The 18,084-nt window shown below is 43.1% G+C and overlaps 2 protein-coding genes across 2 annotated transcripts; one reads left to right on the plus strand and one right to left on the minus strand.

The window, feature by feature from the left end:
- The first annotated feature begins 711 nt into the window (after positions 1-711).
- Positions 712-4,613, plus strand: LOC106330785 (putative receptor-like protein kinase At3g46340). The gene is made up of 12 exons (XM_013769200.1): positions 712-1,280; positions 1,363-1,838; positions 1,971-2,115; positions 2,197-2,268; positions 2,335-2,406; positions 2,503-2,580; positions 2,669-2,829; positions 2,937-3,187; positions 3,260-3,386; positions 3,478-3,543; positions 3,844-4,033; positions 4,205-4,613. Exons 1-12 carry the CDS (start codon positions 712-714, stop codon positions 4,611-4,613), a joined length of 2,616 nt encoding a protein of 871 aa, XP_013624654.1.
- A 1,326-nt stretch (positions 4,614-5,939) lies between these two features.
- Positions 5,940-8,598, minus strand: LOC106335440 (U-box domain-containing protein 13). Its single transcript, XM_013773961.1, has 4 exons — positions 8,154-8,598; positions 7,968-8,084; positions 7,456-7,890; positions 5,940-7,384 (listed from the first exon to the last, which is right to left on the minus strand). The coding sequence occupies exons 1-4, from the start codon at positions 8,421-8,423 to the stop codon at positions 6,236-6,238; spliced, it is 1,971 nt and encodes a 656-aa protein (XP_013629415.1). The 5' UTR covers positions 8,424-8,598; the 3' UTR covers positions 5,940-6,235.
- Between the last annotated feature and the right edge of the window lie 9,486 nt (positions 8,599-18,084).

Raw genomic sequence — 18,084 nt, forward strand, 5'->3', positions numbered from 1 at the left:
CGAAATCAATCAAAAACCTTTTCTGTATTTTCTTCGTCTTTTGTTATCGAGCTGAGACTCAACTAGGTTTGAGCTTTTAGGCCTCTAGAACTAGGTTACTCGCTGACAGCCTTTGCGGCCAAAGCTTTTATGATCTCTTGTAATGATCGCAACGCTCTTACACGGACTCGAAATAAGATCTACTGTTTTCTCTAAACTCATTTGTTATCTTTTCACGATTTCCGCGTATATTTGGTCACTTGCCGTTGGCTCTCGCAGAGATCCGGAACCTCTGGGAAATTAGGGTTTTCCTAGTTTTCTAATTTAAACGTAAATCGACAGTGCGAATTTCGGTTCCCACATGTATCCGCTCGGGATTGGATTTTTCGAATTTTTGACCTGATCCCATTCATGCTAAAACCCATTTTGTAACCATGACTTATGCGTTTTGGGTTTTTACCCCGATCTTGTTTGGTTAATAAAACTTCATAACTTGTTAGGGGTACCCTATAAAATTCATTCAGATATTTTTATATTTCATATCAGATGCGGATACAGATTTTTTTCAATTTGGGTTAGGTTCATATCTCAGGTTTCAGAATTTTTGCTCAGGCCTATATAATATTAGGTATTTGTTATAATAAATACCACGAGACCATAAAAGATGAACATTTTTAACACAAAGCTTGACTGAATAAAATCCAAATCTTAAGGTGATTAGACCATTAGTTGATGACACTATATATATTGGATACCGTAATAGGGTTCATCAGTTTGGATTGCGGTTTAGCCCCGAGTGAAGCGTCACCATATATCGAGCCAGATACTGGATTATGGTTCTCATCAGACTCGGACTTCATCCAAAGTGGAAAGATTGGGAAAATTGATCCCAGTCTACCAAAGACCATAAAATCATACGTGACTCTGAGATACTTTCCAGATGGAATACGCAACTGTTACAATCTTAGTGTGAAGCAAGGGACAAATTATCTGATGAGATTTACAGCTCTATATGGAAACTATGACGGTCTTAATATTACTCCTATGTTTGACTTATACGTTGGTCCTAACTTTTGGGTAACGATAGACCTAGAAAATAAGATAAGCGGTCAATCCGAGGAGATCATTTACATCCCCAGATCAAATTCCTTGGATTTGTGTCTTATCAAGACAGGCGCGACTACACCAATGGTTTCATCAGTGGAACTAAGGCCGCTAGCGAATGATATTTACATCACTGAATCTGGTTCGTTGAAGAGTTTCAAGCGATACTATCTTACAAGTTCAGATACCATTCTATCGTAAGTAGCTTAACCTTTTTCCTCATTTGGTTAATTATGTGCTTAAATAAAGTAATAATACAATATTTTTATGAATCTACAGGTACCCCAATGACGTCAAAGACAGAATATGGGAAACAAAGTTTGATCCAGAATGGATGCAAATTTCAACCGCCCTCGAAGCGAACAACTCAAATGGTTTTCTTGTGCCACAGAATGTACTCAAGACCGCGGCCATACCTGCGAATGATACTGCACCGTTTAACATTACGGAGGAGCTCGATTTCCCTGACGACCAAATTTACTTGTACCTCCACTTCTCTGAAGTCCAAGCATTACCGATAGGTGACTTTAGAGAATTTGATATTTTTTGGAACGGCCAACAGTTTGACAAAACGATACGCCCTGAATATTTGAAGACCACGACGATTAAGTCCACTACACCAGTTACTTGCAAAGGAGGAGTATGCAACTTAGAGCTGATAAGAACTACAAACTCTATTCTCCCACCTCTTCTCAACGCCATCGAACTTTACACAGTCGTCAAATTTCCACAAGTGGAAACAAATGAAAATGATGGTACGCTTACTACTCATGCAAGGTTCCATATATAAATTTATATATGCATTCACACAAATAAATACATATAAAAGTTTTGAAAGTCGGCTATGCTAAATACAACATATTTATTTACTGTTGTACTCTTGACAGTTGTTGCTATCCTAAAAATCAAAGCACAATATGGGTTAAATAGAATCACATGGCAAGGAGATCCATGTGTCCCCCAGAAATTTTTGTGGGATGGTCTAAATTGCAACAGCACAGATACATCTACACCCCCAATAATCACTTATTTGTGAGATCTTTATATAGCACAACATCTTTAGAACTGCAAGAAAACTTTTTCTATCAACATCACACTTCTTTCTGTAAACAGGAACTTATCTTCCAACGGGTTGGAAGGAACTATAGCAGCTGCAATTCAAAATCTTACCCATCTTGAAAAGTTGTAAGTATGATAAATAAGAGACAAGAAATTCATAAATGTCAGTGACTTGATTCTTACAAACTTCAGGGATTTGTCAAACAACAATCTGACAGGAGAAGTTCCAGAATTTCTGGCTAATATGAAGTCTTTAATGCTCATGTAAGCTTCTCCGGACATACTTGGTAATTTTATTTCTTGGTATCATGTTCACCTATATGCTATATCATATGTATGATATATCTTATGGTTTAACAGAAACTTGAGCAAGAACAATCTTATTGGTCTCATACCACAAGCTCTTCTTGATAGAGAAAAAGAAGGGCTACAGCTAATGTAAGAAGAAATACTCCACCCACACACATTTCTTTTAAATACTTCACCACATGCATTCAGAATCCTAAATGTTTCTTTTTTTGGTTAGTGTTGATGGAGAGCATCGTTGTTTATCTGGTTCATGTGTCACAGAGAAGAAAATTCCAGTAAAAACTGTTGCATTTGTTTCTTCGGCTACTGTCATGGTCATTATAGTGCTTCTAGTTCTCATTTTTGCGTTTAAGAAGAAAAAATCATCAAGTTCAAAAGGTATTCGCTAAAACTCATATATCATAATATATATATATAATACTGCTGACAAAAAATATATATATATATATATATAATACTATTGTACTAAATGGTTGTCTCTACAGCTCTACCACTATCATCAATTAAGCTGGGTGAGAATGTTACATCTACTAATATATCTGAAATATCGATCGAGATGAAAAGGAGAAAATTTACTTATTCAGAGGTTATGAAAATAACAAAAAATTTGGCAAGACCGCTTGGTGAAGGAGGGTTTGGTGTTGTTTATCATGGTGATATAAATGGTTCACAACAAGTAGCTGTCAAACTACTCTCCCAATCATCAACACAAGGCTATAAAGAATTCAAGGCAGAGGTAAGAGATTGTCTTAGTTCTGTATATATTAAACCAATGCGTTATATGTATTTTTTTTCCTTTGTTCTATAGGTCGAGCTTTTGTTGAGAGTTCACCACATAAACTTGGTAAGCCTTGTCGGATACTGCGACGAACGAGGTCATTTAGCTCTCATATATGAATACATGTCCAACGGAGACTTAAAACATCATTTATCAGGTGAAAAGTTATAATATAAAAATGACAAGCATTTTCTTAGCTAAAAATATACGGAAAATAACATGTTAGCTGATTTGACAATCTGTTATAGGAAAACACGATAGTTCTGTTCTGAAGTGGAGTACTCGACTACAAATAGCCATCGACGCCGCACTAGGTTCGAGCTATCTCATAATAATGTCACTCACTTGTCATTTAAATTACATTCGTTTCATGTTATCAGTTGACATAAATGATTTGAAATAAATAGTACACATGTCTTATTTTTTACTTAAAAGTAATGATCAATTTGTTCTCTTTTACATTGAAATACTATATTCCAATTTGATATAGTGACCATGTTGACACTTTGAAAGTCTAGAATATTTGAATATATTTACTAAAAATTATTTATATTTTGTAATTACTATTTCTAGAATCAAAAATAAGTAAAAGGAGAAGTTTCAAATGTTTACAGGACTAGAATACTTGCACATTGGATGTCGGCCACCAATGGTACACAGAGATGTCAAAAGTACAAATATATTGTTGGGCGAAGGATTCACTGCCAAACTTGCAGACTTTGGACTTTCAAGGTCTTTTCAACTTGGAGGTGAATATCATGTTTCGACAGTCGTTGCTGGTACTCCTGGATATCTTGATCCTGAGTAAGCATTATTACTACACCTGCAGAATGACTTTTTATAGATGTACAACCATGATGTGACAAAACAAAGTCTAAAATAATAATGTCCACAAATGTAAAGTTTGTGATAGTGTTCATCTTCATCGTTTAAATGAATACACATGTATCTTACTCTGTGTTTTTGTCTTGCTAGATGTTACAGAACAGGTCGATTGGCAGAATTGAGCGATGTTTATAGTTTTGGGGTTGTACTATTGGAGATAATCACAAACCAAGACGTGGTTGACCAAACTCGCGAAAAGTCACACATTGCTGAATGGACAGCATTTATGCTTAATAGAGGAGATATTGCTGGAATCATGGATCCTAACCTACATGGAGACTACAACTCTCATTCTGCCTGGAGAGTTCTTGAATTGGCTATGTTATGTGCAAACCCTTCTTCAGAAAAACGACCAAACATGTTCCAAGTTGTCATTGAGCTGAAAGAGTGTCTTACTTGTGAAATGTCGATGAAAGGTAATGGTCAGGACATGGACTCTCAAAGTTCCCCTAAAGTGAGTATTAGCTATGACACAAAGGATTTGCCTAGCGCAAGGTAGTATTTGCAAATAATAGCTGTTTGCGTTGCTGGTATTTCTTTTGTTGGAGTGACATCATAAAGAAAATGAGAGGAAAATTATAGCACTAGTTTGATCTCGTGTATTTGAATATATATATCTATTATTAGAAATTCGTTACCTTCCCCAGTTCCACAGTAGTAGCCTACTTCTTCTTCTTTTTTTGTACGTACTAGGCTACTTCTTCAGAGCAAAAATCAGAGCCAATAATGATGATGACTACTTGTAGACCTAACTTTCTGTTTTTCCATAACCAAATAATCTGATTTTAAAAGGTTTAGAAATCCAAACGTCGAACATATTATACATATGTGAAATCATGAGCACGTATGTACTACGCGGCAAACAATCAATTTTACTTGATATTTAAACATTAAAAATGGTTAAATTTGTGGGATCCCAAATACTTGGCTATGTACTTGTCTGTTTCGCCAAAAATGACAGTAAAATTTGTGCGTTTTGCTGGAAATAACGTTCATAAAAAAAAATCAAACTTACTCTATATTACAATCAAATTTGAGCCACTTTGTGTAATCTTATTTGGACCCTAAAACTAAAGAAAGTGATTAAAAGCAAATACAACACAACAATTGAACAAAGAAACTCATCAGCTTACACCAAAAAGAAACTCACCAGAAACCACACAGAACATTACAACTCAACACAACACTTTTAGTCGATTTTGATTGCTTGTATTTAAGGCATCTCCAATTGGAACTCTATTTTTTCTTCTATAAATTACAATAAAGTAAAGTAACTCTACTATAGAATAATTTTTGTTCCAATGGTGTTACTCTGTAATAAAATTACTCTATTATAGAGTCAAATATAGAAGAATATCACTTTTCCACTCTATATAGAGTAAAAATATGGGATTCTTCTATATTTAAAACCATTGGAGCAAAAATTACTCTATAAAGAGTTAGTTTACTTTAGTGTAAAATATAGAGGAAAAAACAGAGTTCCATTAGAGATGGTCTTGGTAGTAGTCCAAGAGTGTAAAGTTATCTGTGAAAGAAGCCTTCTCAACATAGATTCTCTTTCTATGATATATTGATATGACAATGCTGCGTGTGAAAAATGTTGGTGCCAAAAAAAAAAAAAAATGTTGATGCCACTTTTGTGAGCAAAAAGGGGATATGAATAGACTAAAGCAAGTTAAAATGGAGACGTTTTTCTGATGGCAGATAAAAAAAAATGGAGACGGTTTCTGTCTGATAATGTTGTAGTGAAAACAATGGAGATATGATAGGAGTCTACAGAAAAGTTAATCATATGTTCAAGAAAGAAAAAACAAAATCTGCAGTATCAATAAGCATCTCTTAGTAATGCAATTTGGAAAGTGAACAGAGATCTTGTATTTAAACCAAAACAAAAAAAAAAAGCCCGTGGAGTTGATTACAAACATTTAAGTTTACAATGATACAAGTTGACGTCTATGTATGCATATTTGCTTTTCTCTCCTCAGGTCCGGATTGCTGCGTCCTTGCAGAGGTATCACCGGACTGCTTCTGCCGTCCACAGTGACGCCTACCTCGAAGGAGAATAAAAAAGAAAGTGGGAATAATAACAGACGTAAGTAGGAGAAATGACCATAGTTTTTTTCAAGTGTCAGCAGCTTCTGTGGTGGATGCTGAATCTGTTGGTTCAGCTTCTTCTTTGGTTTGTACATGAGCAGCTGTCTCCTTCTGCTGTTCAGCTAGACGGCTTATACGTTCAAGCAACTGGGCTGCTTTTCTTTTCCCTCTATCTGTCCCGTTTCCGGCTAAATCTATCAATGGACCCATAAGGCCGAGTTTCTGAGCTTCCACCAGATGTTGTGGATCAGTAGAGCTGAGATGAACTAGAACCGCAGCTGCGTTCTCTCTGTTTCTAGGGGAACCCGTTCTGATAAACTCCACCAGGCTCGGGACTGCGTCCAGTGATCCTATGATCGATTTCCCTTCGGGATGGCTAGCGAGAATGGCCAGAATCGCCAGCGCCTCATCGACCATTCCGCTTCCGGGCTCTGTTAAGAGTCTAGTCAAGGTGGGAATCACTCCTGCTCGTATGGCCTTTCCTTTGTTTCCTTGGTAAATGCAGAGGTTGAAAAGTGCAGTAGCAGCGTCTTTCTTGCCTCTATGTGTGCCTTCGTTAAGCAGCACAACGAGCGGTGGGATTGCTCCCAAGGCACCGATAGTGACTTTGTTTTCGTCAATCACCGAGAGACTAAAAAGCGTAGCAGCCGCATTCTCTCTAGCCTCCATGCTTCCTTTCTTGAGAACTTGAACTATACCAGGGATAGCTCCAGCAGAAACAATGGCTCCTTTGTTGTTCTCACATATGGAGAGGTTCAGAAGAGCTGTGACAGAATGTTCTTGGATACGAGAATCAGGAGTTGCGAGGAGGCCGACGAGAAGAGGTATGGCTCCAGCTTCGGCTATGGCCACACGGTTGTCTGCATTTCGTTTTGCAAGGAGGCGGATCTCGCCAGCTGCAGATCTTTGGTCCTCTGGGTTTCCGTAAGCGAGTCTCCACATAAGATCTTCGATCTTGTTTGCCTCTGCCGGGGACGAGAAGGACGATACTTTCCTGGGCCTAAAACTGCTAGGAGGTTTTGGAGGCTCAATGTCATTAGCCTCGCACCACTGAGCTATGAGACTACGGAGAACATAGTTAGGTGTGAGCGTTGTGCTTGTTAGCGCCTGCTGTGTTTTAGGACATGTCGAGTGCCCAGCTTCTATCCACTTCTCAATGCAGGTGCGTTCGTAGGTCTGTACACAGAAGAGAGAGAGATGATCAAACATGAAGAGATCAAATAAATTGAAGTTGAAATGAACTTTACCTGCCCTGTTGAAACAATAACTGGATCTCTCATCATTTCCAGAGATATTGGGCAGCGAAAATCATCGGGAATCACGGGGGGTATCTTCTGACACGCAGCCGTGGAAGTTTGTCCATTGCTAACCCCTACTTTCTGGTCCTCGCTGTTGTCAGTCTCCATCTGCACAAAATCCTTAATCAGCTTCAGCACCATTGCCATCTCTTCATTGTTTTCACCACCGCTCAACGCAACCATTTCGTGCAGAGCAACTGATTCTTGAGCTAGGTCAGGAATCTCCATCAGCTGTAGCTTGTTTGCAACCCGCTGCAGGGCAGGCTGGTGATCATCCACATCACTGCTTTTGATACACAATGAGTGAAGATCTTGATATAGCTCATCGTCTGATGCATCTACTCTTCCTTTGGCTCGCCGAAACTGACTGAGAACCAGCTCAACCTGCAAAAACAAACAAAACGCCACCAAATCTTGATCCAACTTCAGCACATCTGAACTAATCTAGCTAGGATTTTTACCTGTTCTTTAACTTCATCAGATATGTCAAGATCCTCATAAGGAATCTTACTTAAAGATTGTTCTAGCTGAACGGAAACCTCCAGCAGCTTACTCGTCACTTGTTCTCTCTCCATGACCTACAAACAGAACAAGAAACAGATATCAGTTTCTCAGTGACCACACAGATCTAAACAAAGCAGACGCACCAGATAGATCTTGCTCCCTCCGCTGCAGAATTTGAGATGATCCTTGGCTGAGCTCAAGGCTTCTTTCAAGGAGACCAGCGTCCCCAACGTATCTTCACTGATGGGATCGTTGCTTTCTCTAATCTCCTCGAACATCGGGACAAGCAGCTTCAACCTCCTCGCTAGATTGCTGCATAGCTTCTTCACCGTTATACGGTAATCGGAAACAGACGCAATCTCGGTCACTACATCGATTAAGCTCTGCGCAACGGCACCTTTCTCCTCCTCCATAGTTTACGAATCGGAATAATGAGGAAATGTTTCCCGTTTGAAGAAGACTCAGCTCAAATCAAAGAAGGGAGTCATTTGATCCGGAAGAGAGAGAGAGAGAAGGCGAGGACTTTTCCGCTAACGGCGTTGGCTTTGGTGTCGGCTCACGGGCAACTTGTGCTACTTCTCTTTCGGCTTTACATCTTAACCGGATTAATAATGGTAGTGATAGATTCGACATTTGACCGGTTTTAACTTCTTCTTTTTTTCCTTTTCTTGATCGGTTTAGAGAATACAAGGTTGTAGAAAAAGAAATGTTTATGCTGCAAGACTTGACTTATTTTACAAAAGCTAATACTTTGGTGATAGACTTGATACGTTATTATGGATACTACCTAGAGTCATTTAATATGCAGGAGGAAAAACTCCACCCCAACACATCTCCTACATGACCTAAATGAGAGTTCTTAATCTATTTTTAGGACATGTTACCTAAAAGTTTCGGACAACTCTTTTTATAAACTTTTCTGAAATTTATTAATCTATATTATTAAAACTAGAATATCTCTTAAAAATAATTTTTAATTCATGTTAATATTACCAACTTTATGCCAATGAATTAATAGCTATTAATTAATGTTAGGGCATTTTTGTGTACAAGCGATTCGTGCTCAATCTTAGAAATGATAGGAGGAAGGAGACACGTCGTTGAGTGTATTCTCCTGCTTCGATAGTTGATAAACCAGGAGATCCTGCTCTTAGGATACTGCCATATGGATATGGGCTACTATATGTCGTCGGTGCCTTAGAAGCAGCAGGGGAGATTGGTCGTTAGGCGGGGGCCGCCTACCGATAGTGAAGATCCCAGGGTTTTCTTGATTTATGATCGATGGTTCCGACTACCAGGGTCGGTCCTTGGATGCCTCCTAATCTGTAGTTGATGGTTCCGGCCATTAGGGGCGGTCCCTGAGCGTATAGGTGTGGAACCGTGGAAGGTGTTTGGGTTTATAGCTGCATCCTTCAGTGGGGATTGCCTACGTATCCTCCAGTAAGGGATCAAGCCGTTCGTAGTTCATGTATATGGAGGCAGGGAACCTAGATGGGCGCAGAGCCTGATAGAGGCACGTAGCCTGATGGAGGCGCGTAGCCTAATGGAGGCATGTGGCCTAGGGAGCACGGAGCTCTAGTGGGCACATGGCCTAATGGGCACGTAGCCTTGGGAGAACGTAGCTCTGTAATTGGTAGGAGTCATATGTTCTACGGGGCACATGGCCGGAACAGATGGTAGACCTGTCGATATGCTGCAGTGAGCATGATGTGTCGAGGTTCTTCAGTGAGCATGGAGGGACCCTGCTGATGAGCTGGAGATCGTAGCCTGAGCCAGTAAGTAAAGTTGTAAACGTGCTGCAGGGAGCATATATCTTCATCTAGTTGACAGTAATTGCAGGGATTCGTCGGTTATAAGCATGTAGATGAAGATGGTCTTCTAGGTGCGAAACCTTGTCTTGGCGGCTGTAGAATTGATGAGCTCTGGTTATGGACGTCTTCGACCCCTTTCTTTAGGTTTAGAAACCTATATTTATAGTGGAGGTCGTGCCTCGCTCTTAGGATTTGGAAATATTCATTATATCCTTAGATAATAGAATATTTCCCTTTTTCTTAAGGGAAGTCATATGTATTGGAATACTTCCTCTTTTTCTCGGATCTAGGGAGACTCCTTCTTGTCCAAGCTGGTACCTTATTAAAGGAAGATTTCCATTTATCCTAAGGCAGGATAAATCACTCGGCCTGGAAGCCGGAGGCAGGACTCAGACCTGGAGGCAGGACTCAGACCTGGAGGCAGGGACCCAGACCCGGGGGTAGGAACCCAGAACCTGGGGGCAAGAACCCGGAACCTGGAGGCAGGAACCCGGAAGCTGGAGTAATCTCTTCATGGAATATTTTTCCCCAACAGTTTGCTCTTTATTTTCTGGTTTCACGTTTGAAGGCAGGAAATAACATGATTTTCTTCATAGGAGTTCGTGAGTCTCACCATGGAATCAAGCTCCTTGTTGAATTTGGAGTAGGACGTCGGCTCGTAGCCTGGGCCATCAAACTCCCTTGTTGATAATGCTCAGATGTACTTGCGGTCGGTCTGAAAGGATTCACATCCTGATTGGAGATATATCGCCTGGAGAATGGGCAATAATCCTTGATTCTATACAGACATGTGGTCTAGATCAGATAGTGTATTCGTCGGTGAATCCAGTGGGCATGATGTCACGGCCTGGACGAATGTAGATAGACTCACAGACATGCTTCAATGGGCATATGTTTGGTCTGAATGAGGATGGTCACATGGATGTAGTTGTACCCTTCATTCCGATGGCCTGGAAGTGGATAATCAGGAAGAACCACCATGTAAAACCTAGTAAATGCTCTAAGGGAAGACATCACTGTCACACAGGGTCAAGTTGAGCCTGTAAGACTTTCTTCTTCTCCTTTATATGGATGAGACGTTGCCCCCATGGTGGAGATTGGTCGGAGTTGGCTGAAAGTTTGATGGAGAAACCGGGAACGTCTGCATAAAGGGTGATGTTTCTGCTCATACCCCAGATTCTTATGCTGCTCCTATAGCTATACTTGGCCTTAGTTCAGGCAGGACTTCAGTTTGCATTTCTGGAGGCTCTCTGGTTCCATGAATCGTGTGGAGGAGTATATGGGTCAGGACCCAAGAATTCTAAGAGGGAGAATTTTGGCGAGGCTAAAGATTAGGGGGATGAGGAGGTTTAATAAGACCCGGAGGCCGGAACTGAGGATTTTCATGCTTGATTATACTAGCCTTGCTTGCGCCTCTTGAGCTTGTAAAAGCTGTAATGGACTTTCATTCAGGTCTTCGTGCCGGTCTCCTTATTGTGTTTAGCATACTTGATGCTCCTTAAGGTTTTGATGTTGTAGCTGTAGCTTCTTGCCTCCTCTCGGAATTGTACTTTGACTTTTGGCAGGGGGGCGTTCAGCATGTTCGTCTTGGTACTCGGAGATAACCTAGTTGACTCTTGGTACCGGAGTAGAATTCTTGGACATGTTGTTTGCGGTGAGCGGTAGTGTCCATGCCGAATAGAGAAGGGGGAACCACTAGTTGAACTCTGCCATTGATTCTTGGCCACTCTCAACTATGTAATATTGCAATCTTCCCCCGGAGGTAGGCTACAAGCAATGCTAGGATGGTCTTGTGTCGTGCTTTCCTGGAGGATCATGGGCATGTTTTCCCAGAATCTGAAGATTTAGAGATACATCCTTCTGAAACTCATGGCTCGTGGGTGCGATTCTTCATAAATCGGAGGTTGTATGGACTTTCGTCCAGGAACCTGGAGACTGGATGGACTTTCGTCCTACAACCCGGAGGCTGGATGGACTCTCGTCCTCGAACCTGGAGGCTGGATGGACACTTGTCCTGGAACCCGGAGGCTGTAGGGTGAATCCCTTCTTCAAACCCGGAGGTTTTAGGATGTAGCCCTTTTGGACCCGGAGGTCCTAAGGTGTTATATCGAGCTCTACCCCTGTGAGTAGGCTGATCTTAATTGTGTGCAACATTGCACTCTGCCCCCGTAGGTAGGCCACTATAAATGTCGTTTTTTAGATGTTGCATTCTGCCACTCGTAAGTAGGTCACTATCGACATCTGTCTATAAGTTCGTAAACTTTCAGACGGGTATCGCATTCCACCTCCCTTAGGTTGGTTTCTATCAATATAAATTCTCCTACGAAGGGTCCATGGACCTTCATTTCTGGACCGGAGGCCGTTTATAACCCAGAGGTGTTTTATGAACCCGGAAGTCACTTTTGAACCCGGAGGTCATGTGGGAATCCGGAGTATCTCCTTTAGATCCTGAGATCGTATCAGGACCTGGAGATCATGTGGGAACCCGGAGGTTCTCCTTTCGATCCAGAGATCGTATCTGGACCCGGAGGTCATGTGGGAATCCGGAGTATCTCCTTTAGATCCTGAGATCGTATCAGGACCTGGAGATCATGTGGGAACCCGGAGGTTCTCCTTTCGATCCAGAGATCGGATCTGGACCCGGAGGTCATGTGGGAACCCGGAGGTTCTCCTTTCGATCCTGAGATCGTATTTGGAACCCGGAGGTTGAGTAAGGACCCGGACGTCCCTGTATTTCACAGTACTTTTGCAATAATATACCATGTGTTCCCTGTATTGCGCAGACCCATTCCTGTTTTATGTCTCATACCCATTATCGCTCCCTGTACAAACTCTGAGTTTAAATACAATACTTTTGCGTTTGTATTTAATATGCTCCATGCTTGAAAGTAACCGTGTAAGCTCCTCAGGCAGTACCTTTGCATTATATGTATATGCTCCCTGCCTGAGAGTAGCGTGTAAGCTCCCCAGATAGTACTTTTGCATTATATGTAATATGCTACCTGCCTGAGAGTAGCGTGTAAGCTTCTCAGGTAGTACTTTGCATTATATGTAATATGCTCCCTGCCTGAGAGTGAGCGTGTAAACTCTTCAGGCAGTACCTTGCATTATACGTCCTTCGTATCCCTCATGGGAGTAGGCTCTTGAGCAGGAGTACTATATTTGACCGCATACTATGGCTTGTGGTAGCCCATTCCTGTGATTGTCAAATATTTTCGATGCGTCATATGTGTGGGTTTTCCACTTACGCGCAAGATCATAGGATCTAGTAATCCCTTTTATTGATCTGGAGGCATGGATGGATACATGGGTCAAAGCCGGAGCTTCTCTCAATAGGAACCTGGAGGCCGGTGTCCTGCCCGAGGCCTGGATGATCTTTCCCAACCAGTTTGCCCCTTATTTCTCGATTTCATCATCGGACTAGGGGAATAACCTGTGCACTCAAGTCAACCGGAGTTGCTCATTCTCAGGAGGCTTCCCCTAAGCAGGACATCGCTCCAGTAATCCTTCTTTTCCAGGTTCTTCTTAGGTCTGGACCGCGTTCAAACCTGGAGGAGAACAAGTTTGCCCGGGATAGACCGGGGTCTAGTAGACGTTTCCAGGTTCTAGACTTGCTTAGAGATGACCTGGCGAGGTTCAGGACATTGGTTGCATTCCATTGGATGTCAAGACTTATTCATGGGGCTCGTGGCCTGAAGTAGTTCTCTCCTGGTTGGCGCAAGACCTGATGGAGAATCGTTCGATGCTTCAGTGGGCATCAACGTCAGCTTGCCGGTGGCAGGTCCCTTGAGCTTGGCGTGAACAGGACGTCGCTCTGAAATCTCCTTTTCCAGGTTCTTTTTAGGCTTGGGCCGTCTTTGAACCTAGAGGAAAGTTGATTTCCCCGAGATAGACAGCAGTCTAATGGATATTCCCAGGCATGTGGCTTGTTTAGGTCGAGTGACCTAGGGAGATTCAGGATCCTGGCCTTGCATGTCAATGGATGGCAAGAGTCGTAGGTTTGGCTGGTGAAGATCACTTGTATCTGTTGAAATCTGCTGTAGGTGATATGTTGCCCCGCTCGGAAGTAGGAATTCTTGATCTCGGATTTGCATTGCAGTGATAAGCGAGATTTATCTTCCTGGCGCAGGACCTCGGTGGCGCATAGCAACATATTTCTTGGATCCGAATGGCACATGACCGGGGCAAGGAAACGAATTATCGATTTACTTCTTACTTATGTGCCCCCATGATTGGATATCGGTTGGAGGATGATCTTCTGAAGAGCATACACCCTGATTCTAGGATGGAGAAGTTCTGTACTAGGTAGTAGTCGAGTGAAGACCGCGATTTTTCTCATTCTTTCTTTGGGAGGAACGAGACCCTTTGATGAGGCGTGGAGGCCGATTCTTTGTCGTACTACCCTGAGGTATCGACGTACGTCGTGTAGGAACTCGTAGTCCCTGGTGATTCTTCTCTGGAATCTAAGGCTTCTAAGGGCTTCATGTTCTGATCTTGTTGGACCTGTAGATTTATCCTTGGGAACCTGGAGGTTTCAAGGAATTAATGCTCTGACACAGGAGGATCTATATATATTGCACCCGGAGGTGAATATTTGTTTTGCAGTCTCGAACCCAGAGTCTTTATTGACTTAATACAACATCGCACTTTGTCCTCCGGAGATGGACCACTCTCGATGTCGATTGGATGTGGGCTGTTGTCGAGATAGCACTCGTTCCCTTCTGTGGAGCCATTCGGAGTGCCTTCAAGATCTATGGGACAGCTTTGTGGTAATAAAACTTTTGTGGGACGCGTGGTCCTGCAGTTTCTGGTACTCTTAGCTGGTCTCAAGTCTTTCTATTTTGTCATCTTGGATGTATCTTCTCAAAATCCGGCGATTGCGGAAATATCCTCCTGAGGTCCGAAGGATCTGGAATTTATCCTCCTGAAACCTGGAGGTTTGTGGGCTTAGTCCCTATGAACCCCGAGTTCGTGGAACTGATTCTCTTGGAACCCGAAGGTTTTGGGGTAGACCCTTCTGAAACATGGAGGTTCCCGGATGCTGGCGAGCTCCTCTGTCTGCCTTGCCAATGACCTTTGTACCTCTGGCGTATGAGCAATATTTCTGCTCTTTGCACCAGGACGGCACTCCCTGTGTGCTTTTGTTCTTTCGGGTAAAGCAACAATACTTCTCCATCTTGGGCTTGGAGAGTATGGGTTGACATGATCTCATGTGATCTTGGACCCAGATTGGTCTATATGCAGGAATTAACCTTGGTTTGAAGCCGGAATCTGTTGTTTAGATAGCAGGAGTTCACAAGGATGAGGTGATTCTTCTCTTGCTTCACGCAGGGGTTAGCGTTTTCTGGATGTCATTCGATGACTCGTCGCCTCGTCTCGAATCTCCTTTGGCACAGGCATGTTGATGGGATTTTTTGATGCGTGTTGCCCCTTGGGTTAACGCTTAACTTATTTACCCCTGCTTTCCTCCTGGTCGCGTCCTCCCTTAGAAATCTTGAGAGGCACGTGGCATTGGCTTCATCTAGAGGTATATCAGGGTATATTGCCAGGAAAAGAGGTAGTAAGGAGGTCGGAGCTTGCTTTTCGTGGAGTTATTAGATTTGACCTCCGTGCAAGGTGAGCAGCCAAAGATCTGGAATCTTGGATCCGGAACCTGGAAGCTGGGACCCGGAATCCAGAGGGTTGGCTTTTTTTTCTTTTGGATGAATAGTAGCGGGAACGTGTGTTCTCTGGCTTCTTTTACTCCCCTTTGTTCCAAATGAGTAGAGGCTATGAAGACCAGCACTCCTTGATGTAGAGTTTGCATTTTCTCTGGCTCTTTTGCAGGAGGCGGAGCAGTGGTGTTCCCGGCGGTTGGGCAGGGTTCCTTTCGCGGAACAACTCCAGTCGAATTTGACAAGTACTCTAAGGCGTTGTATCCCCCTAGCTATCAGGCTTTTCTTGGATTCTACTACCACTTAGATTCTAGAACCTAAAGAGAAAGGTAATTCTCCAGTTACCTCTTAGTGGTTGTCTGGTATGCCTGCAGTATTTCCAGGAATTCCTCTTCTGACTCCTCCTGTATGGAAGCGTTGATGGCGTCTAGGGCTTGCTATATTGTTGCCGGTTGATTACCCACTGATATTGATGTTGGTGATGACTGCTCACGTCAGGCCCAAAGTTTGTAGAGGCTTGATATATAGTTAAGACCCGGAACCAGCAGGAACCCAAGATTGTAGAGGTCGGCTTTGAGGTTAGGACCCGGAACCGACAGGAACCAACGACTGTAGAGGTCTGACTTGTGGTTTAAGCCTGGGACCAGCAGAAACCAAAAACTGTAGAGGTCTGACTTGTGATTTAGGCCCGGGACCAGCAGGAACCAAAGACTGTAGAGGTCTGACTTGTTGTTTAGGCCAGGGACCAGCAGGGACTAGCAGGAACTAGTAGGTAATTCCTTTATTGGATCTTGCTACTGATGCTAGCATGGTGCTACCCTCCCATGGGGAGGTGTTTCCAGCCGTGCGAACCATGGGTCCAGTGAGAAGAAGTTGTTTCTTACCCCCATGTGGCTGGGGTTGAGAGATTTTGCAGGAATAGATGTAATGTCTCTTCCGCCTATCACAATATCACGTAGTATATGTCTGCCCCTCCTTCTAGCGTCAAACTGTTAGGTTATTTTTGTGTACAAGCGATCCGTGCTCAGCTCTACGAAATGATAGGAGGAAGGAGACACGTCGTTGAGTGTATTCTCATGCTTCGATAGTTGATAAACCAGGAGATCATGTTCTTAGGATACTGCCATATGGGTATGGGCTAGTATATGTCGTCAGTGCCTTAGTAGCAGCAGGGGAGATTGGTCGTTAGGCGGGGGCCGCATACCGATAGTGAAGATCTCAGGGTCTTCTTGATCTATGATCGATGGTTCTGACTACCAGGGTCGGTCCTTGGGTGACTCCTGATATGTAGTTGATGGTTCCGACCATTAGGGGTGGTCCCTGAGCGTCTAGGTGTGGAACCGTGGAAGGTGCTTGGGTTTATAGATACATCCTTCAGTGGGGATTGCCTACGTACCATTCAGTGAGGGATCAAACCGTTCGTAGTTCATGTATATGGAGGTGTTGGGGTCAAAATCGGTCACGACAGAATCAATGTCTGAAAGTCCGTAAAAATCGGCATGAACGTTTTTAAGAAAAATAAATCTTCGGAAAATATTTATTCTTACGAAGAGCCCTGCGGAAGAAACAAGAGAAATCGGAGAAAAGCCCGAAAAAGGTCGCACGGTCGCTACGAAGCAACCGAGCTCAAGCCAAGCTTGGTCGCCACGTAGCGACCGAGCACACGCCCCACTCGGTCGCTACGTAGCGACTGAGCGGGACAGACGCTTGGTCGCTACGTAGCGAACGAGCACAGGTCCCGCTCGGTCGCTACGTAGCGACAGAGCGTCCGTCCCGCTCGGTCGCTACGCAGCGCTCAAGCCAAGCTCGGTCGCTACGTAGCGACCAAGCGTCTGTCCCGCTCGGTCGCTACGTAGTGCTGAAGCCAAGCTCGGACGCTATGTAGCGACCGAGCGCCCGTCCCGCTCGGTCGCTACGTAGCGAACGAGCGTGCGTTCCGTTCTGTCGCTACGTAGCGACCGAGTTCTTCCGAAACGTCGATACGACACGAATCCATGCATTCTCGTCTACCATTCGATGATGTCTCCCGAAGACCGTAGCGAACCCATTTCATGTTTTCCGCCATTCGAAGTCATCAATCAAAATTTACGATAAAAACCACGGAAAGTTCGTGTTTGTCGAAAGAAGTCGTAATAAACGCTTCAAGTCGAAAGACGGCCCAAAAGGACCTAAGGCATGACTCGAAGCCCACCTTACGATTTCTTAACCAGCAGCCCGTAAACCGTGGGACGGTTTACGCTTGGTTATCAAGGAAAGATAAATGTCAAGTTTCCGCAGATGAATACGAAATTTTGAAGATAATTACGAAGATCGGGAAAAAATGAATATCTCCATTTTTAGGCTATGACGGCTTAAGAGCAAGTTTGTTATCTTTTCATGATTTTCCGCATATATTTGGTCACTTGCCGTTGGCTCTCGCAGAGATCCGGGACCTCTGGGAAATTAGGGTTTTCCTAGTTTCCTAATTTAAACGTAAATTGACAGTGCGAATTTCGGTTTCCACAGTTTGTCGCTAGAAGGAGGGGAGGTACGGATTACTCTAACTCATAGCCGCAAAACGCTTGATCAAAACAATGTCTGGAAATACGAAAGAGAAAATCACAGTTCGC

The sequence above is a fragment of the Brassica oleracea genome, chromosome C3 (genome assembly GCF_000695525.1).
Source record: "Brassica oleracea var. oleracea cultivar TO1000 chromosome C3, BOL, whole genome shotgun sequence".
Lineage (NCBI taxonomy): Eukaryota > Viridiplantae > Streptophyta > Magnoliopsida > Brassicales > Brassicaceae > Brassica > Brassica oleracea.

What these genes read in the sequence shown, in the direction of transcription:
- LOC106330785 (XM_013769200.1), top strand. Translation starts at nt 712, where the DNA reads ATGACACTATATATATTGGATACCGTAATAGGGTTCATCAGTTTGGAT. An exon ending in AGTTCAGATACCATTCTATC is followed by an intron (nt 1,281 to 1,362) that starts GTAAGTAGCTTA and finishes ATGAATCTACAG; the next exon opens with GTACCCCAATGACGTCAAAG. An exon ending in CCTGGATATCTTGATCCTGA is followed by an intron (nt 4,034 to 4,204) that starts GTAAGCATTATT and finishes TTGTCTTGCTAG; the next exon opens with ATGTTACAGAACAGGTCGAT.
- LOC106335440 (XM_013773961.1), bottom strand. Translation starts at nt 8,423, where the DNA reads ATGGAGGAGGAGAAAGGTGCCGTTGCGCAGAGCTTAATCGATGTAGTG. An exon ending in GAGGGAGCAAGATCTATCTG is followed by an intron (nt 8,085 to 8,153) that starts GTGCGTCTGCTT and finishes TTCTGTTTGTAG; the next exon opens with GTCATGGAGAGAGAACAAGT. An exon ending in TTATTGTTTCAACAGGGCAG is followed by an intron (nt 7,385 to 7,455) that starts GTAAAGTTCATT and finishes TTCTGTGTACAG; the next exon opens with ACCTACGAACGCACCTGCAT.